Genomic DNA, 22,251 nt, shown 5'->3' with positions numbered 1-22,251 from the left:
GTAAATTTAAATTATATATATTTTTTATCCAACAGAGAAATAAAAAGCACTTTGCCAAATAGTTAAACACTTGAGAACCAGATAACTAAACTCTTCAGACCTAGGAATTCTAAAATTAAATTGTTTTCATGAAAGTCAAAATTCAGTCTTCTTCCAACAACCAAAGAAGAGGAATGAATATGAAAAGAGAGGCTGGTTCATTGAACTGTAGAACTGGAAGAGATAATGGTAAATGTGCCAAGATCCTTCGATAATGCCAGTTTGGAAGACTGAGCCCTAATTTTCCAAGGGAAAAATAAATCCCAGTGTCATAATTGCATTCCTGTGTAGATCTTTGCTTAGGTTTTCCAAAGTTCAGAGCTAAAAGTATATCATCCTTTGTATTTAAGGAAGTCTTATGGGTATCCTCACTTACTCATGGTGCAATAATATTCCTGCAGATTCTACATCTCCATCCATGGGCCACTGTTTCAGGAATCTCAGCCAGTGCAACACAACCTCAACCAACAAGAGTATGCAGAGAAAGGAGTCCCCTACCTGCCACAAAGCTGTTGTCTGAAAACTATCTCATATTGTCTCAAGTTGTCATTCGGTGTGAATTAGACCTTTTTAACATGTAATCTGCAACATGCTTCATTGTCTAATTTTCCACAGCCCCTCATATAAGAAACTGTATTATTGGTATAATCATCATGGTGAGGAAGTTGATATGTGGGGGAGAGATGACAGGAGCAGAGAGTAAGTCAGAGTTGGCTGCCTGACAGATAAAAAGGAAATGCAAAAAAAAAAAAAAAAAAAAAAAGACACAGAAGAGGACTTAGTTGACCACACAGAAAAGGAAAGTACAGGTAAGACAGCAGTAGACTAAGATTCGTAAGACTCAAGTTCTAGTCTTATTTATTAGCTATGGGAGGCCTTGAGAGAGTTCTAGAATTAAGTGATCTCTCTTTATAAAGTAGGAACAGTAATAACTTCCCTGGCTATCTCACAATGCTGTAGTAGTAAGAAATAATTTTATAATTAAAGACTATTTTAGGGCTGATTACCTTTTTGGGCAGTGGCTCATGCATGTAATTTCAACACTTTGGGAGGCCAAGGTGGGCGGATTGCTTGAGCCCAGGAATTCAAGACCAGGCTGGGCAACATAGACCTTGTCACTACAAAAGAAAAAAGATTAGCTAGGCATGGTGGCATATGCCTGTGGTCCCAGCTACTCAGGAAGCTGAGACAGGAGGATCGCCTGAGCCTGGGAGGTCAAGGCTACAGTGAGCCATGATCATACTACTGCACTCCAGCCTGGGAAACAGAGTGAGACTCTGTCTCAAATAAAGGAATATTTTACACTTCAAGGTTCTATACAAATGTAAAACATCATTCTATTACATATTTATAATGCTGATTATTCTTTAAATGACTTTAAAATGTTAATCTCTGCTAAGCCCACAGAGAAGTATATAACAAATTGGTGAAGTATTGGCATTAAAGATAGTCAAAATAAAACATAGAAATTATGGTAAATAATTTAACTGGTAAAATAATCTAAGTGGTAGTTGTCAGGTAAGTGGAAATTCAATCAGCTGATTGTTTAGGATTCTTGGTTGTAAGTGACAGAGACCTAACTAAAAGTATGTGAAGCACATAACTGAGAAGTCTGTGGTATGGCTTAGCAGTCAGAAATGCAAAAATATTGGGACCAGTTCATGTTTTATTTACATTATCTTTGTTCCCAGGCAGTCTCTGCATGTAAGTGACAAAGATGACTATCTGCAAATATATATACTTTTTTGAAGGGCTATCTCAAGCCGTTCTAGAGAAGCACTGAAAGCTTCTTATACTTCAAGATAGTTTGCTTTCCCTGATTTGTGATGAGTGGAACACTGAACAGTGATATAGAATAATATTCTGTAGTTAAGGGGTCGTTGTAGTATGGCCAATGGGTGGAATCCGGTCCTCAGCCTGATTTTGCAAATAATCTTATAGAAACACAGCAACACCCATTTATTACACCTTGTTTATGGCAGCTTTGGGGTTACAATGGCAGAATTGAGTAGTTGTGACAGAGATCACTAGGCTCACCACATCTGAGATATTTACTGACTGACCCTTTATAGAAAGTTTGCTGCTCTTAGAGGAATGTGCATTTCTAGTATCAGCAATACACTTCTTGAATTTGTTTTGTTTTCTCATCTTTACAATGATAGTTGCAGACTAGTTGATCCTTGTGACTTGTTTTTGAATGCCACTGTGTATTCTGTCTGTCAGGGCTCGCTGATTCTGTTTCTTATGGTGCTGAATGCACAATTTAATGCCCTGGAACTTCCTTCTGTCTTCTGCTAAACTTATGCTTCCTCAGATAGTTAAAATCCTGTTCTACCTTAGAAGTCTCCAGAGTTATTTTCCTAAATTAAGAAGAACTGGCTTTGAAGTTAGTCATTATGCCACACACAACGGTTGAAAAGAGCATCTCTTTTATGCACTGTGTGTATTTCGGCATCCACTCAGCTTCTTAGGTAGCAAAGGAAGAGTCTTTCACAGTGTATTTTATCCATATTTGGGTCAGAAACTCTTCTTTACCACGGAGGGTGATGCAAGAAAGATATGCGATGGTAACAGTAGGCAAGGGATGTAATAATCACAAAATTTGAGGCCAGGCCTGGTGACTCATGCCTGTGATCCCAGCACTCTGGGAGGCTGAAGTGGGTGGATCACCTGAGATCAGGAGTTCAAGATCAGCTTGGCCAATGTAGTGAAACCCCATCTCTACTAAAAAAATACAAAAAGTAGCTGGGTGTGGTGGTGCACATCTGTAATCCCAGCTACTCAGGAGGCTGAGGCAGGAGAATAGCTTGAACCAAGAAGGTGGAGGTTGCAGTGAACTGAGATTGTGCCACCACTGCATTCCAGTCTGGGCGACAGAGTGAGACTACGTCTCAAAAAAAAAAAAAAATCTAGAAAAAGATCTCCAAGATTCAATCCTCTAATTATTTCTTTTAAAAATGAGAAAAATGACTTCTGGTCAGCTTTTACCTTCTTTTTCAACTGTTTTGGCAATACTTTCATATTGGGCTCTTAAAGTCTCAAGTAATAGGTTTTAAAAACCTCAGATAATAAAAGTATAAAAATAAAACATATTAAAGACAAAACCCGAGAATCAGCTTCCTCTTCCTTCTTTACTCTTCCATGGGTGTTGGTTCTAATTTCTCCATCTAGTTAGGCAGTTCTTTGCTTTTTATTGCTTGTTTGTTGATGACATTTGCCATTTGTAGCAATAGTAATAGAATCATCTATATGTTTATGGCCTTGTTGAGTGTAGAAAAAGGATAGTGGCATTTTCTAATTGTGTAACCCTGTAACACCTTGACAGGGACTGTAGATCATATGCTAGACCTTTTGTGTTTGTTCATGGTGGGTAGATTGCTTTAATATACTTACCACATTATCCTAATTGCCAGCCTTTTGGGGAGGGCTATATATCCTTGCTAAGATGGTAGCATTTTTGTTTTAACATAGAGGTGACCCAAGGTAGACATAAGTGTTGTTCATTTTTGCCTAATACTAATAAAATTACCTAATTGTTGAAGCTTCAAGCTTGAATCTAGGCATTTTATGTCATTTCAAGTACACCCTAGCATTTTAAAGCATAAATATCCTACTATCCTCAACAACTGTAGAACAAAAATAAATATTTTAACAAGAAAAAAGCATGCCATGACAAGCTGTAACTTAATAAAGAAAGACAAGGAATGGTCTCTATAGACCAAGAGAAAATGGGGCCTCAGATATATTTATACCAAAGGAATGTTATGAATGTAAAAAACAGCTTGTCCCCCTTACCAAAAAAAACTCAAAAACCCTATATTTTGTTATCACAAGACTGTTTTAGTGAATAAAACAGTATGAATTGGTTTTACTTGTTTCCATTTAATACTTATGAACTTTATAATTATATTACCTGAGGGTTTTAACTTCAAGTACAATGTGATGACTATAATAGTTTTACACAAGGCAAATGGGAAAACAGAAGTAATTTCTTTTAAAAAGTATGAAATATCTAAACGGTATGACTCTTCAGTACATTAGCTTAGGTGAGCCAGACATGTAACTTCTCTTTCCATATTTAAGCCTAATGTTGCTTTTGTGCCTCTGAGGGCTTGGAGTTTCCATGCCACCCTCTCCACACCTGGATGTGTTCACCAACTCGGAAGTTCTTGGAACCCCATCATTTGAGGTTTTTATGGAGGCTCCATTAAGTAGGTATGACTGATTAAATCACTGGCCATTGGTGGTTGACTCAGTCTCCAGCCTCTCTTCCCCCTCTGGAGGTGAAGGGGTGGGAAGGTGAGGCTAAGTTCCAACCCTCCAATCACAGGGTTGGTTCCTCTGCAACCAGCCTTCATCTTGAAACAATTCAGGACCCACTGAGAGTCACCCCAGTAGCATATTCAGATGTGATTGAAATGGGGCTTATTATGAATAACAAAAGGTATTTCTCTCACTCCTATTACTCAGACAATTACAAGGGTTTTAGAAGCTCTTGTGCCAGGAACTGGGAACAAAGACGAAATACATATGTCTTCTTCTATTACAGTATCACAGGTGTGATACAGTACGTAAATGGAGTCTCAGAGAGTCCCCCAGAGTATTCCATGGATCCACAAAATGAAGAATAAATAGATGGTTCTTCCCATGATCGAAAGTGGCCTAAAAATACTTGAGAATGAGTCATAACTAAAAAGGCCCTATAGTAGAAAAGAATGCACAGAGGACCCAATGTAAAAGAAGGCATCCCAGTCTCAGCTAGTGTGGATGCATGCCAGTGCAGAAAGATGCTAGTGTGGCTACATGGTGCACTGAAGACCAAACTGCTGCATGGCCCCACATCCTTGATACCTTAGCTCTATATCATCCCCTAAAACTTAGGTGTCATGACATTCAGGATATGCTACCCCATAATTTTTTAAGCTAAAGGAATTTGAGAAAACAGAAACAGGAATGTAATTGTCCAATGGGTTCTTCCTGCCCTCTGCACAGACAAAACCAGTTCACTGAGACCATGGTATTGCAGTTAAGAAAGAGTTTAACAGGAGGCTGGCCACATGGAAGAATTACGGTTACTACAAATTAGTCTCCCTGAAGCCTCAGAGGTCAGGGTTTTTCATGGATAGTTCAGTGAGCAGGGGATTGTGGGGTAAGTGCTGCTGACTGGTTGGGGATACAATCATAGGGGTGTGGAAAATGGTCCTTGTGTGTAGAGGACTACGTGCTTGCAAACAGGGTGTTCCCCATAAGTCCTGCTGTCGCTAACGAAGCAGGGCATTCCTGATAAGTCCTGCTCTTGCAAACGAAGCAGGGCATTCCCAATAAGTCCTGCTCTTGCAAACGAAGCAGGGCGTTGGGGGCTTGTTTATGTGTAAACATCTTGAAAATCCAGAAAGTCAGGGAAAGGTCAGAAAAACAACAATGTGTCTTGTGTCTTGTGACTTGGCAACATTCCACAAACTGTACAAACTGTATAAAATAAAGCAGAGCGCGCCATTCGAGGCGGCCGCCATGTTTGTCTTGTCTTGTGTTGTCTTGTGTGTTCATTCCTTTGTTTAGGAAACACGCGGACCCCAACATTGTGTACTGAGTCACCTCTGGTGGGAAGCCACAGGACCCGTTGAGTCATGAGTCACGAGTCTGGCTTGGGTCAGTCTGAAAAACATCTCAAAAGACCAATCTTAGGTTCTAAAATAGGTGATATTATCTGTAGGATCAATTGGGAAAGTTATAAATTATACGACCTCTGACCCCATGACTTCTGAGCAGTAAGACATGATAGAAACTAAACCTACATTTTATCAGAACTTGGGCCTCTTCCATAATCCTAATCTTGTGTCCTTTCATTAAAAGGCTGTTTGGTAACTGCCCTCAAGCAAGGAGGGGGTCAGTTTTAGGGAGGTGCTATTATTATCCTTGCTTCAAAGTTAAGCTATAAACTAAATTCCTCCCGTAATTAGCTTGGCCTACACCCAGAAATGAGCAAAGAGCCAGCCTGTGACGTTAGAAGCAAGATGGAGTTAGTCATGTTAGATTTCTCTTACTGTCATAATCTTTACAAGGGAGGTTCCAAGAAGGTCATTCTACCTTTCCCCTCACCCTTCTCATGTGACACAGGTCATAAAGCCTAGGAAGGATTTTCTGACCTTTCCCTGAAGCAGGTCTTAAGACCCTCATTAGGGAGGTACCATTTCTAAACCAAGAGAAAAGGCACATCCTTATGTCTGACACAGAGAAGAATCTGAACACACAAGCCTTGCTAAGTTCCCCTCCGTTTATTTTCATTAGATCATGCCCCTTTGTTCAATCCTGTTTCTCCACAACTATTAATTTCTTCATCAAGCCTAGCATAAAAAATACAGGTTTCACAGTTTCTTTGGGTCTTCATTTCCTTAAGAAGTCTCCTGTACCATGTAAAACTTAAATAAGTTTCTCTGTTTTTCTCTTGTTGATTCTGTCTTTTGTTTTATGGGCCTCAGACATGAACCTGGTGATGAGTGTGGAGAAGATATTTCTTTTCCTCTACAGATGCAAAAGGGAAGAGGGAGCAATCCCTAAACTGAAGTTATGATCCAGGGATCAGAGGCTCAAAAGCAAAATTAGGTTTAAGTGTAGAAAAATATGTTCCTCTTTCATTTTAGATCTCTAAAATGCCCAAATCTACCCAGCTGTTTCTCAGAAGTCTGTTTCCCGTCCACCCTCTGCTCCTCTGTGTAGTGAAACTGTCTCGTTTGGGAGTAAAATGGCCTGGCTTTCCTTATTGAATATACTCTCAAGACTATTGCCTATTACTTTTTTCCATTCCTTCTTGAGAAGTACGCTTTTTAAAACAAGAATTGACTCCATTTATCTTTTTCTTTTAGCCTTCTTCTGGGGTATGCCTTCTCTAAAGCAATGAATAAAAAATGCTTCAGCTGAATAAATGGGGCAGGGATCAAGGAATACAAGCTAATATTTCACAATATTATCCTGCCATAAATAAAAGTATGGTTTAAATGACAGTGGTGGAGTTAGGAGTTACAGGTCATTGAAACACCACCTTATTCACTGCTACCAGCCCCTTGGCTTTCTACACGGCAGCAGAGAAGCAACACATAGATAGAATTATGAGCCAACATTGTGACTAGAGAGGGGTTGAAAATCTCATTTGTTGTCTTCCTGTTGAAATTAGACCCAATTCTTTGGCGAAAGTGCTTACTCTTTTTTTTGTTGTTGTTGAGACGGAGTCTTGCTCTGTTGCCCAGGTTGGAGTGCAGTGGCACAATCTAGGCTCACTGCAAGCTCTGCCTCCCAGGTTCACGCCATTCTACTGCCTCAGCCTCCTGAGTAGCTGGGACTACAGGCGCCCACCACCACACCCAGCTAATTTTTTGTATTTTTTTTTAAATAGAGATGGGGTTTCACTCTGTTAGCCAGGATGGTCTCGATCTTCTGAACTCGTGATCTGCCCGCCTCGACCTCCCAAAGTGCTGGGATTACAAGCGTGAGCCACCGCGCCCAGCCCTACTTACTCATTTTTGAGGTCCATAATAAATTGTAAATATGAGGCCTTTGTTGTATGAGTTTAGTATGAGCTGATTGGTGGGCCACAGTGGAACGGCAGAGGGAAATAGATGTTAACTAACAAGTAGAAGTCCCCTTCAAGTTCTGACCCTGTCACTAATGAAGTCTTTATTTCCATATTTAGTAATTGCCTTTTTTTCTTTTTCTTTTTCTTCTTTCTTTTTTTTTTTTTTTTTGAGACAGAGTCTTGCTCTGTCGCCAGGCCAAAATACAGTGGCACAGTCTGGGCTCACTGCAACCTCTGCCTCCCAGGTTCAAGCAGTTCCCCTGCCTCCCAAGTAACTGGGACTACAGGTGCGTGCTGCCACACCCAGCTAATTTTTGTATTTTTAGTAGAGACGGGGTTTCACAATGTTAGCCAGGATGGTCTCGATCTCCTGGCCTCATGATCTGCCCACCTCAGCCTCCCAAAGTGCTGGGATTGCAGACGTGAGCCACCATGCCCTGCCAATTGCCTTCTTTATATCTCATTTAAACAATTTATAACAAAGAAGTGGGTTGATTTTCAAGACCTAGTTCAGTGTTAGTTTGAATCAGATGCAAAAATCTGGCAAGTCTGGGGTCTAAGAAAAGATAAAGATCTGAATGCTGAAAATCTAGAGAATTCAGGTTACTAGGGGATGACTTAAGGTCACTAGAACCCAAATGCAGGGAAGAGTTCGGTGCTTTTTGGCAAATAAACATTCCTGACTTAGCATTTTTCTTAAACCTGAACAAGTCCATTTTTTTGTTTTGTTTTGTTTTGTTTTTTTAACCTCAGCCAGGCCTGCGTGTTTATTCATCACATATTCTAAGCTCATATACAACTGTGACCTGATCCAGCCTTCAAGGAGCTCACTCTTGATTTTAGGAATCTTTCTACCACTTCGATTTCATCTTACTCCTGAAAGAGTCAGCCAGAACTGTTTAATTCAGTCTATATTTCTGATACAAAACTCTACCCAGCAACCACTGTGGTTTTGTTGCTTTAGGTACGTGTTAGAAAGCACCCACATCAATTTATAGAAAATCCTTAACTGAATCTCTAGTCCCAAAGGAGTCATATTTTATTATATGGTGCTTTTTATTTAAAGAGATCGGTTTAGTAGAAATTACTCAGGCATTTGAAGTGATAGCTTTAAAATGTGGGACTGGGGAGAATAAGAACACTTGACCTCTCTCCATAAAATTGAATTGTTCTTTAGGTTTAAAGTTTTGACAGACAAAGAGAAAATGAGAGCAAGTGAGGGTGAAAATACATCCTTATTTGGTAATGAGTACCCATTAAGAGGACAGTATATTACATTTCATCTTCCTACTTCACATTCCTGTTTTAAGGATTTGTGAGCAAAGTGCTGTGAGACCTCTAGAGTTAAGAGGCTGGAGATAGGTAGTTTTGATGGTATTTTAAGGGGTGCTCCATAATGTGTAGCGTCTGAGTGGTGAAGCTTAATCAGCTTCAATTAAATCCAAAACATACTGAACAGCTCCTATGTGTCTGGCATTGAGCTGTGTGCCAAAGCGGTGGAAAGATGTAAGAGCCACTGAGGCTTAGAGATGAAAAGGATCTTGGAGCCATTGGTTTCCTGCCTGCTGGAGTTTTACCATCAAGGACCCTTTCATTATTTTCCTTCTCCCATCCATGCATTTTATTAAAATTTTTGGTTTACTAAACCAAATGCACTAATGGGATGTTATTTTCATATCAAAGAGTATAATTCTGCCAATCAAGGCTTCTGATCAGCATTATATAATTAGGTTTCATACTGAATGCACAATTTCTAGTCAAAAGCAAAGACATTTGATGATATGTCTGCTGTGTTGCCATTTGCTTTGTGAGAGGTAAAGGTAGCGTGGTTTCTGTTCACTCTGTAGCACAGAATACATCATTCACAAGTCATAGGTGTGTTCTTTTAGGCATCTGATTACTGTCAGCCTCTCATTTCACACAGGTGATGTGATAAGGTGAAAAGATTACTATATTTAGACTCAAAAGTCCTGAGTTTGAGTCCTGGTTCCACTATCTAGTCCATGAGCCTCAGTTTTCTCACCCGTTAAATGGAAATGATGATTATCCCAACTGCATTTCCGGGTTGTTTTGAATGATAAATGATATGGTGTATATGTCAGCTTTTTGCAAACCAGAAAAAGCTATTCTATGGTAAACACATGCAATGGGCTGAATCGTGTCTCCCAAAATTTGTATGTTGACGTCCTCACCCCCAGGGCCTCAGAATATGACTGTATTTGGATCTAGGGTCTTCAAGAGATAACTAAGTTAGAACGAGGTCATTTGGGTGGATCCTAATCCAACTGACTGATATCCTTCTAAGAAGAGGAAATATGGATACGGAAATACACAGAAGACAGGGAGAAGATGGCCATCTACAAGCTAAGGAGAGAGGTCTCAGAAGAAACAAACCTGCCACCCCTTGAATTTGGACTTCTAGTCATCAGAACTGTGGGAAAATAAATTCGTTGTTTAAGCCAGGAGTCCTCAATCCCCGGGCCATGTACCAGTTGGTGGCCTGTTAAGGACTGAGCTGCACAGCAGGAGGTGAGTGTGGGCGAGTGAGCATCACTGCCTGAGCTCCACCTCCCATCAGATCAGCAGTGGTATTAGATTCTCATAGGAGCACAAACCCTATTGTGAACTGCGCATGTGAGGGATCTAGGTTGCGCGCTCCTTACGAGAATCTAACTAATGCCTGCTGATCTGAGATCGAACAGTTTTCAGCCCAAACCATCCCCTCCACCACCATGGTCTGTGGAAAAATTGTCTTCCACGAAACTGGTCCCTGGTGCCGAAAAGGTTAGGGACCACTGGTTGAAGCCACCCAGCCTGTGGCACTTTGTTATGGCAGCCCTGGCAAAGGAGTACAACACATTTTAGACTATGATTTTACACGTGCAGTGTGTTGAGAGCCAAAGAACCCAAATGATTCGTGGTATCTGCCCTTGAAGAGTTTTCAATCTTTTTGGGCACGACGAAACATACACATGGGAAATAAAATAGCATATAACCAAGTGCCTAAATAAGTAATAAATACAGTTGACTCCATAAACATTTAGGAACCTTCTATCCCACGTTTCCACATTCCATACCAGTGGCTTTTGCCACTAAATTTCTTCACCCAATATTTGACTGATGTTTTCATCTTTTAGTATCAGACTCAAGCGTTAATCTAGAAAGAGGGGGTGGAGGGATAAATGCTATACTTTGGAACCAGTCCAGATATTTTAAGTATGTTTTTAAAAAGTTTAATCCTCACAACATAAAAGTTATTAGTTCTATTTTTCAGGTGGGAAGAGTTAAGGTCAAAGAGACGAAAGCTAGTTAGTGGAGGGACTGGCATTCCAAGCCAAGCCCATTCTGGTTAAACTAAATCCTGTGTTCTTTCCACTAGAGAACTGCTTTTTGTCTTAATTACAGTTCTGTGACAAGGATGTATAGTCAAGGAATACATACAATAGAAGAAGCAGATTCATAAACTTGAGGTTTGTGAATCTGAACTAGTTTCGATCGACTTTCACATCAGCAGCTCCTATTCTGGGGAGAGAGAATGGAGGATGGGAGTGATCTTGATAAACCTTAATGCGCAGCTTTGTGGAGAAATTGGATTCACACCCAAGCTTGTGGAGTGTGGGCGAGGCTGGCCTGTCACAATATCAGGACAGCCTCTCTTAATAACACTGCAGAAGGAATCAAGGGGCCTATGGTTTACGGTCAGTGTGCCTCTTGTGCCAACTTTGGCACTACAATGTCTTCAATCACATTATCTTCCAAACCGGCTCTTCATCCTATGTCCTTATTTCTGCTAATGGTATGCACTTCTCTTATTCATGCACTCTGGAAACCTTGGTGGTATTAAAACCTGTCTCTTCTTTCCCCCTTGCTCTTCCACATTCCATTTCCTTTCAGCAGAATTACCAAGCCTTGATCATTTTTCATTTTTGGTGCTGTTTCAGAGTTGCTATAAACTTTGCCTGGGTCCTCTATCACCTTACCCTGCCATTTGTTGTTCTGCCTGGTAAAGGGTTGAGCAGCTTTATCCATATGAATGATCTTATTTAAGCTATTCTGTACACTGTCTGCTACTTAAACAGGCCCTGTGCTTCCACATCTGCTCTCTATCTGCCTATCTGACTCAAACAAACTTCAATTGTCTATCTCAGACATCACCTCCTCCATGAAGCCCTCTTACGTTATCTAAAGTAATCTCTCTTCTGGGCTTTCATAGCATTACTGCTTGTAACTCTCTCAAAGAATGAATTTTGTGCTGTTCTTTAATGAGTACAAATTGAGCGATAAATTTGAAAAACTTGTGTCTGTGTTTGATAAATATGAAAATCTCATCATTTTCAATATTTCTTAGAATTTCAAAATGTACTAAACACTATTATTAAAAATCAATCATGGCAATTTTAACATTGACTATTGTTTTTTGAAATATGCATGCTCCTCTCTCAAGACTGGTATACTTTCTCACTCTACTCCCTTTACAAATGCCCTGATCGAACTTTGCTGATGAAATTATCTTTTCTTAGTTTCTTAGACTTTGAATGGTGGAGACCTGTGCCTGCTACTTCTCTCATCTCCTGATACCTAATGCATAGTGTTCAGTAAGTATTTATTTGGTGATAATAGTATCAGAAACTAGATAAGCTAGTTTGGAAGATCTAGCTTCCAAACTAGATCCAACACCTTCCAAAATCTCTGTTAACCAGGTACTGAAATATGGTCAACCAGATGAGCTGAAATGTCAAGAACTTACAGACACATATGGTTTCATGGTTGTGAAACTAGAAGATGTGGCATATTTTACACAATGGAGGGAAGAGCAAAGGTTATGCATGTGTGGAGGCAGAGCCCCTAGGCAGGTTTCCCTCTTTTCCTTCCTGTGCACCGATTTTTATTTTGGTGAACTGAAACAGGGGTCTAACAAACTGGCATCTCATTTGTCTTTATAAACATAACGGCCAGATTGGCTTTGCAATCGGGGGCTCCGTAGGGTGTCCACCTCCTCAGTTTGGGCAGCAGCATTACATCTGAATCTTAGCAGAATGCAAATGGAAAACAATGGCTCAACACATTGGTTTCTTTGTCACCATCCACGTGAGGGATCTCTATGGTAAAAAAACAGACTCCAATGTTCAAGGTCCTGGGGCTGGAATCAAATCCATCATTCATTTATTTCGGTATTTTAAGGCTAAATACATAGGGAAGTAAATGAAATGTGAGAAAGCTATGCATTTGCAGTGTCATCTTGAAAGTGAGTATCTTCAGACACATAAAGTAGATGAGTGGTTAACTTGGGCTGGGAGAGGGAGTGAGGAGAGGGAGTGAGGAGGAGGGAGTGATGAGAGGGAGTGAGAAGAGGGAGTGAGACTGTACATGGCACAAGGTTTCTATTTAGTGTGATTGAAATGTTCTGTAATTTGATGATGATTGTATAGTTCTGTAAATAAACTAAAATGTATTGAATTGTATAATTAAAACATGCAGATTTTATATTTAATATACTTTGATAGAAGTGTTTTAAAAAATGAATATCTCGTAGGGTAGAATGAAATGAATAAGAGAAACAGTGAGGCATCCAGGGGTCTTTCTGCACAGTGGGTCTGTCGTTAGGCAGGTACGTTGCCACAGCCAGTTCTAATGCCCACACTCATAGGCTGATGCCTAGGACAGTTGCTCAGATATCGCCTCTGACAGGCAAGTGTTCCATCCGTAACAGCAGGCATTGGAAGATGATGCCATTCCCTGCTGTTAGTATGATTATATTGACTTAGGTTTTTAATTTTCTTTCTTGCTGTGTTTTTTTTCACCTTCTTAGCCACTAAAGCATGAACATCTGTGTTTTTCAGCTGCCTTTTCAGAAGGCAATAAAAAGGGTTTGTTTGATTTCTCTCTTCTGGATCTTCTGGATTATCAATGCTCCTCACTGGCTTAACCAAACACAAACGTTAAACAACTTGGAAAGGATCATAAAATAAAAGATTGCAGTGTGTCTGCTGTGGACTGAACCGTATCCTCCCTCAACCCCCAAATCCATACGTTGAAACCCTAACCGCCAGTGTGATTGTATCTGGAGACAGGGTCTTCAGGAGGTAATTAAACTCAAATGAGTTCTTAAGGGTGAGGCCCTAATCCAATAGGACTGTGACCTTATAAGGAGAAGAAGAGAGATTACCCCCTCCCACCACCGCTGTAGGAGGACACAGCAAGAAGGCAGGGAGCCCTAACCAGGAACCTAGCACAGCTGTACATTGATCTTGGACTTGCCAACTTCCAGAACTTTGAAATAGAAATTGTTGTGTAAGACACCCAGTCTGTGGTATTTTATGATGGCAGCCCAAGGGAACACAGTGTCCTTCCAGAAAAAGAACTATGTCCCTAAGTTGAGGGTATTCACTTCTCCATAATAATAGATGCCCTGAAACATTCATGCCAGTTTGCTCGTGTTGCAGAAGTAAGGACGGGATTGTTTTCTTTGTGTTTTGTAGTGCCTCCCCAGCTAACCTCCCTTAGGCTCTTCTCATTCATATAATCTCAACCCAGACTGGGTAGAGTCATCCTTGTCTCTGTGTGTGTCATCCAAGTTATCTTTTCTCTCTACCTCAGTCAGTCATTAGATGCGATTTGATTTTACTTCCTATATGATTCTTGTATCTGTTCTCTCATCTCATTTTTTATTCCCCATGCTTTTGTTCATTTCAACATCATCTCTCATATGAGTTATTATAATTACTTCTAAAATCTACTTGGGTAATACCTTTGCCTGTCAATAACTTCCGGTTACCTACAGAAATACAAGCTAATTCCAATGTCTGTCATGCTCTGTGTTAGTCCATTTTCACACTGCTGTAAAGAACTGCCCGAGACTGGGTAATTTATAAAGAAAAAAGGTTTCATGGACTCACAGTTTTGCTTGGCTGGGGAGGCCTCAGGAAACTTGCAATCGTGGTGGAAGGGGCAGCAGGCACGTCTCACATGGCAGCAGGTGAGAGAGAGGGGGTGTGTGGAGGTACCACCACTTATAAAACCATCAGATCTCATGAGAACTCACTATCACAAGAACAGCATGGGGGAAATCGCCCCCATGATCCAATCACCTCTCACCCAGTCCCTTCTCTGACATGTGGGGATTACAATTCAGATTACAATTCTAGATGAGATTGGGGTGGGGACACAGCCAAATCACATCACGTTCCAATCCCTTGCTATGCCTTCAGACCTAATTCTACTCATTGCCCTTATATTAATCTCCATTACTGCTATACTTCTTGCAGGATATGAGCACAGCATATGGCTTCATTCCTATGTGTCTTTGATAGGTCTTTTTTCTTCCTGAAATGTCTTCACTCCTGTATATCCTCATTCATTTTTCTGCACAGCTTAAATAGTATTTATGGCCAGGGTGGATTTATATTTTCAACTGGGATACTTTTGAGAGTAAAAGTAAGCACTTGTTAATTATTGCTCCAGAACCACAGATGTAAACTGACATTATGTTAGGTAAATAGTAAGAAATGGTTATCCTATTTGCAGCTAAAAGTTTATACTCTGCCTACCCTAGGAATCTATAACATGATCAGTAACACATCATAACTCCCCTTTTGTTTCGACATGGTCATGGTCATTTGCAAATAGCAGCTGAGAGGCTGACACGCTGTGCAGAACTCTAGCAGATTTACAGGGCTGAGGAGATTAAAATTAAATTTCTGGTACCTCCAATATAAAGGGACCTGAAAAGACCCCAGGTTTTTGTCTGGAGCCTCAAAAAAGTTGCACAATAGAAAGAGAAGTGAAAAGAAACTAGAAGAGCATCTATAACAACCCCAGATTCAAACAGCAAAATACCTGATCAAACAAAAGTGATTTGCTTTAACTTAATTGAATATCTGAAGCAAAATTAAACCCAAATCTCAGAAAATGTCATCTAGAGCCTCAAATTATCTCTCCAGTTTTTTTTATTACAATGCCTTGCATGTAATAAAAAATAATTAGGCACACCAGAGAACTAGATAAATTGAACAAAAATGAGGAGAAATAATAAAAATATAATAAAAGTAATCCCACAAGTCATCCAGATATTGCAGTTATCAGATGTGGACTGATTAACATGTTTAAGAAATTTTGTGCTAAAATAAAGGATAGTAGCAGACAACTGAAAAAAAAAAAACTGAAATCAAGATCAGAATATCTGGGTTTAAGAGCCAATTAGACATAGTTTAACAGAGGACTGGAATTGTAGGTTTGTTTCTATTCCTTTTCTCTGAAAGTTAGAAAAAAAAAAAACAAACTGGAAAATGATACAAATTTGTAAAAGAAGAAATATATGAAAAACAGTGAATTGGTCTAATATATGTGTAAGTAAAATTTTAGAAGCAGAGAAAGGAAATGGTACAAAAACAATGTTAGAAAAGATGTTTAAGAATTAGCAAAAACTGATGAAACACTTCTAACCACAAATTCAAAAAGCCTTACAAGCCCAATGTAGAAAAAACAGAAAACCAACATAAGGCACACCATAATACAATACACAAAACAAAGGACAAAGATAAAACCTTAGAAGTATTCAGAGAGGACTTCTTGTTTCAGCCATAAATGAGTACCTCGTGTAACATTAACACTTTTGCCAAACACAATGAAAAGCTAGACAAATTTTTAAAAAAGGTCGAAGCCATTAGAGTATAGCTAATGCAGGAAGGATGTAAGGTGGCACAGTCACCGATGGAATGGTAGCACATTAAGATGAGCTTCACAGTCACACTGACTTTTTCCTTAAGGGCTTTTTTTCAGATCATGGCATTGGGGGAATAGTGTCTGAGCAGAAAACAATAGTATCATTGACTTAAGAAGACAGAGGTTGTAACTTGGGGCTGCCAAAGTTGCTAGGACATGAAGGCCAATATCTAGAGAGGACAAACTGTAATAAAATGAGGTCAAATGTTGCTATATCTATGTTGCACATGTACAAAATAAAATGAAAAAATCACGCTGAAAGCAGCAAAGATTTGAGTAGTTGTGACTGTTAGAGAGATAAATATTGGAGTTTCGAGATGGCTAAGGTGGATGGACCCTGGGAACTACCTCGGACTTTTGTCTGAGAATTGGGAAATGCCACATCTTAGGAGAAAGGTCTGTACCAAAGGGTAAGGGGAAAACCTACCTATAAACATAGAACAAACCTATCACAGGATCAGGGTGATGTGCCTATACTCTGTCTGCCAGAGAAAAATTTTTTCTTTTCAGATGAAGGGGTCATTATCCAGAGCCTCAACACTTTTTATTCATAGGTCTATTACCAAAAATTTTTAAATTGAGGCATGCTATGTAATACGACCAAGGCAAGGCGTGGTGGCCCACAACTGTAATCCCAGAACTTTGGGAGGCTGAGACGGGCAGATCACTTGAGCTAAGGAGTTTGAGACCAGCCTGGCCAACATGGTGAAGTCCCATCTCTACTAAGAATATAAAAATTAGCCAGTGTGGTGGTGTGCACCTGTAATCCCAGCTACTTGGGAGGTTGAGGCAGGAGAATCGCTTGAACCCAGAGGTGGAGGTTGCAGTGAGCCAAGATCACGCCACTGCACTCTAGCCTGGGTGACAGAGCAAGACTCCATCTCAAGAAAAGAAAAGAAAGAAAAGAAAAAGAAAAGAAAAAAGAAACTGCCCCTAATGTGATTAAGATACTGAAGTCATCAGAGTCTTCAAAATAATTTTGAATAGTATATTCGAGAAAATAACACGAAAAAGGGATATTTTCAGCAGATGTGAAATCTGTAAGAAGGAATCAAATCAAATTTTGGAACTGAAACATACATTATCTGAAATTAACAACTTAGTAGATTGTTTCTATGATCATGCAAAGGAAAACAGAGGATTAATGAACAGGAAGACAAGTCAATATAAAACGACCATATTGAAGCACTGAGAGGAGATACGGAAAATTAATCTAAACACTCATATGAAACAAAAATAATATTTAAATAGATACTGACCAAGAGTTTTCAAACTTATCAAAAGTGTTCAAGATACTCCATGAATTCCAAGCAAGAGTATTGACACCTAGGAGAAACTATGTCTAGGCACTTCGTAGTCAAATTGATTGTTTTTAAAAGTCAAAGAGGAAATTTAAAAACTACTGGAATAAAAAGTCACATTAAAGGAAGCAACAGTGATACTGATGAATCACTTTTCCACATAAATGAAGTGAGTCTCATCATTGTAGAATAAAATCTTTGAATTATGGAAAGAAATTATGTGGCAAACCATAATTCAATATCCAGGAAAAATATACTTCAAATGTGAAGGCAAAATATAAACACATTCAGACAAAAGGTGAGAATTTTTCACCATCACAAATTCTATATTCTTCATATAGTAGGATATTGATCTGGAGGAAGCACAGAGATGCAGAAAGGAAAGCATAAAAATATGAATTAAGAAAACAATTGATTAATCCAAAATAAGGCCAGAAAGTTAAATAATGGAACACGCAATAAATAAATAAAAACGAATGGCAAAAAGGTATATTTATCCAAATGTATTAGTAATTAAATATGAATGGATTAAATGCTCCAATGAGAAGACAAAGATTGACAGATTAGAATAAAACAATCAAAACTGGATATGCTGTTCACAAGGAAAAGATAATTTCCTTTTGTTTATTAAGGCCAATGAAAACTACTTTTAGTCTGATTTTATTTTTAAAAGTTTTGATGCTCTCTGAAAAAAATTAATCATTCAATATATTTAAATATCTGACAATGTTGCAAATATCCAGTTCTTATATATTCAATCTAACATATGGCTAAAGTAAAATCTGTTTAAATCAGGAATTCTTAATATATTGTTAAAACTAATTAACAGATGCTATAGTGCTCATGGTGCCACTACATTGCTGGTCTGGAACTCCTGGTCTGAAGCAATCCTCCCGCCTCCACTTCCCAAAGTGCTGGGATTATAGGCATGAGCCACTGCATTCAACCTCTTAAGGACTTTTTGACCCGGCTTCAGTTTCTGCTCCACTGTTGGTACAATCCTGCTTTTTAAAACACTTTGGATCACATTGGTGCTGCATCAAAGCCTTCAGCCAACCTGGGAAGTGACCAGGACTCTGCAAACTCCTTATGTAAATACCAGATATGTTTTATGGGCAGGGCACCTGGCGTCTCCATTTACCTCCAAATTTGTTGATACCAGATTGCATTTTTCTGTCATTTCAGGGCACCAAGGAAGAGAACCAATGGCAGAAGTCACACGTGCAAGCAAGATGGGAGTCTGGAGAGCCTCAGGCTAAATCACCAGTGCTCAGCCCTCTTCTCTTTGTAAGGGCAACTGGGTCGTATCTGCCAGCTTAGAGCTGCTCTGTCCACAGCCGTAAAATTTAACACCTAGAAAAATCAATGCACTTAGCAAACTCTCTCAGCTGGTGATGAAACCTGTCACTAGCCAAGGGACTCGGCCCAAGGGAGCTGAACACTTGCCCCTGTACCCTGACAATGGGTAAGAAACAAGCACCACTGTGGATGCAGCCCCAGAAGCCTAGTGTCAAGGGGGCACGAGGCCCTGCTTCAGGCTGGGGGCCTGGGGAGGGGCTGATACCTCTCCACCTCCTGCAGCTCCTGTTCCTCCGGCTCCTGGTGAAAATTCAGGTCTGACACCCACCAGGTCTCGAACCCATAGCAAGCCACAAGGCTTCACATTCTGAGATGCAGCTAGAAGAAGCTGGTATAATATAGGCCGTGCACTACCTAACTACATTTCCTCAACATGGGACTGCATATATGACAATGGTCTGTCCCGTGAGATTATAATACAGCTGAAAAATTTCTATCACCTAGTGATATCATAGCCATAGTAATGTTAAGGCCCAAGGTATTACATGTCTGTGGTAATGCCGGTGTGAACAAACTTGCCACACCACCAGTCATATGAGTAGAGCACAAACGATTATATAATACATAGTCCTTGATCGTAATACACAATTATATTACTGGTTTATGTATTTACTACAGTATACTTTTAATCATTATTTTAGAGTGTACTCCTTCTGCATATATGTGTCAACTGTGAAACAGCCTCAGGCAGGTCCTTCAGGAGGTATTCCAGAGGGAGGCAATGTAATCACAGATGACAGCTCTATGTGTGTTACTGCCCCTGAAGACCTTCTGCTGGGACAAGATGTGGAGGTAGAAGACAGTGATGTTGATGATCATGACCCTGTGTAAGCCTAGGCAAATGCATATGTGTGCTCTAGTCTTAATTTTTGCCAAAAAGTTTAAAAAGTAAAATAGGAAATAGCTTATGGAATAAGGATATAAACCATTTTTGTACAGCTGTACATATGTTTGTGTTTTCAGCTGTGTTATTACATAAAGGTCAAACTTTAAAAATAAACAAGTTTATAAAGTAAAAAGATTCCAGTAAAGTACAGTAAGGCTAATTTATGGTTGAAGAAAAACATCTTAAAAATAAATTTAGTATAGTCTGAGTGTCCAGTGTTTCTGAAGTCTACAGTAGTGTAATGTCCTAGGCCTTCCCATTCACTTACTACTCACTGACTGACTCACCCAGAGCAAATTCCTGCCCTGCAAACTCCATGCATGGCAAGTGCCCTATACAGGTGTACCATTTTAACCTTTTATATCATATTTTTATTGTACTTTAAACATATCTACGTTTATATGTTTAGATACACAGGTGTTTACCATTGTGCTACAATTGCCTACGATATTCAGTACAGTAACACGCTGTACAGGTTTCTAGGAGTGATAGCCCATACCATACGGACTAGGTGTGGTAGGTTGTACCATCTAGGTTTAAGTAAGCATACTCTATCATGTTCCCACAACAACAGAATCGCTTAATGAAGCATTTCTCAGAACATATCCCCATGGTTAAGCAACCAATGACTGTATTTTCTGTCTACCTTTCACCTCCATAATATGTACATTTTTCTACATTTCTCATGGTAGAGGGAAAGAGCAACAGGACTTCCAGGAAAAAAACTAATGTGTCTTCAGGCTTCTGCTTGTATGTGGCTCATGTTATATCTGAGCGTATACTATTGGACAAAGTGAGTCACGTAGCCAAGGCTTACAATGGGATGGGGAAGCACACTTCATTTTCTTGAAGGCGCTCTAAGTCACATGGCATCGATGGGGTCATATTGTTCTTTTATAGTGAAGAGGGGAGTAAATAATAGAGGACAATAATACAGTCCAGCAAAGATACTAAGACCACTTATATCCAAAAAGCAAGATCAGTTTGGTGGAATGACTTGCTAATGCACTGAGATGCCCATATGCCCATATTCCCTGCCAAACAGTCTAAATGGAAAACTAGAATCCTAATTAAAGTGAGAAAAGGCATGTCACAAAGCTTCCTTTATTGTAGAGCAGTTGAGTTGTGCTGTTCATTACTACATTTTTTAAATTAGCATGGTGTTAGTTGTATATATGCTTTCTATTTATTAAGCACTTACTATGTGCCAAGCATAGTAGTAAACCTTTTTCTGACCTTATTTAAACCTAACAACAGTCTCAAGGTGGAACTGTGTCTCTTCCCATTTACAGGTGAAAATGTTAAAGGACAGAATAACTAAGCAACTTGCCCAAAGTCACAGGTCCCTGCTCTTATCTGCTATATTTTCTCTCTTTTTCTTTTTCATGTAATACAGAAAGTCCATGATCATCACGATGCACCTCTGTGTGGATATCACAGGAATGGCAACTTACGACCTTATGAAGTAGTTTATCCTAATTTAGGGTAGCTCAAATTACTAGAACAAATATTTAACGGGCCTTTAATCTGCTGCCCCTAAAAGTTTTTCCAGTTCGTTCTAGTTTTATCTTACGGAGCTAAATGTATAGAAAATAATCCAAATAATCTTCCTTCAAGTAGAAGAAATCATCTTCTAGATTTTATCTTTCCCAATCTAAAAATACATTGTTGTTTCAGCAATTCCATGAATAACATGGATTGTGGATTTTTATCATTGTGGTTACTTTTCTCTTGGACTGCCAGACATTTTAGTGTGGAACAAGAGCTGTCTGCAATAAAACATAAGGAATGTTTATGCTAAATGTTTTAGCATCGACAACTTCTATTCAACTGATATATCTCACAACACAAAAGAGTACTTGCTGTTTCAGGAAATTTGGTTCCTTTCTCCTTCTCTGATCTGAATCGTTACATTGATAAATTTGACATATTCTGCCGAACAACAAATTCTGGCATCTTCACTCAGGAATCAGTGTCTGTCTCTAATACTTCTTTCTGTGAAATCCTGACCTGAAGTCTCCTCTATCATCCCAAATATTTAAAAAAGATTAAAGGTGAGGCACGGGTTTCTCTGGCCTGCTTTGGTAAATTTATGTGCTCACATAACTCATTAATTGTTTAGGTTTAATTCAAGACAAATACCTGCACGTTTATATTTGACACTAGTATTTGCCAAATCCCAAAACTGATCTGAACCCTAAACAAACCATCTTCTTGGCATCTCCTCCAAATAACACACATAGCAAATATATTGACATCAGTTGTACTTTAAAATGTCAACTCTGCTTTTCCTTTTCTCATGATGCTAATAAAAGATTTTGTTTAAAAACCCTAAAATTGGGAATGAATGCCAAATTCCTCTCTTACCATTCAGT

At 39.3% G+C, this 22,251-nt stretch overlaps 1 protein-coding gene across 24 annotated transcripts in view; it reads left to right on the top strand.

Moving 5' to 3' along the window:
• Positions 1-22,251, top strand: part of LOC112426759 (uncharacterized) — a 551,288-nt gene that overhangs the window by 519,893 nt on the left and 9,144 nt on the right. For 15 of the 24 annotated variants that reach the window (XR_011623994.1, XR_011623995.1, XR_011623992.1 and 12 more), the window contains 2 exons: positions 12,130-12,204; positions 18,817-22,213. Coding sequence is in view for 5 of the 24 variants with exons in the window: in XM_071097559.1 (XP_070953660.1) it covers positions 441-592; positions 12,130-12,184 (207 nt within the window). In the remaining 19 variants the exon portion in view is untranslated. The other 9 variants (XM_071097549.1, XM_071097548.1, XM_071097547.1 and 6 more) reach the window with 5 other exon arrangements.

The sequence above is a fragment of the Macaca nemestrina genome, chromosome 5, assembly GCF_043159975.1.
Source record: "Macaca nemestrina isolate mMacNem1 chromosome 5, mMacNem.hap1, whole genome shotgun sequence".
In the NCBI taxonomy this organism is placed as follows: Eukaryota; Metazoa; Chordata; class Mammalia; order Primates; family Cercopithecidae; genus Macaca; species Macaca nemestrina.
The sequence above is the reverse complement of the archived record's forward strand: the minus strand, read 5'-3'. Positions and strand labels throughout refer to the sequence as shown.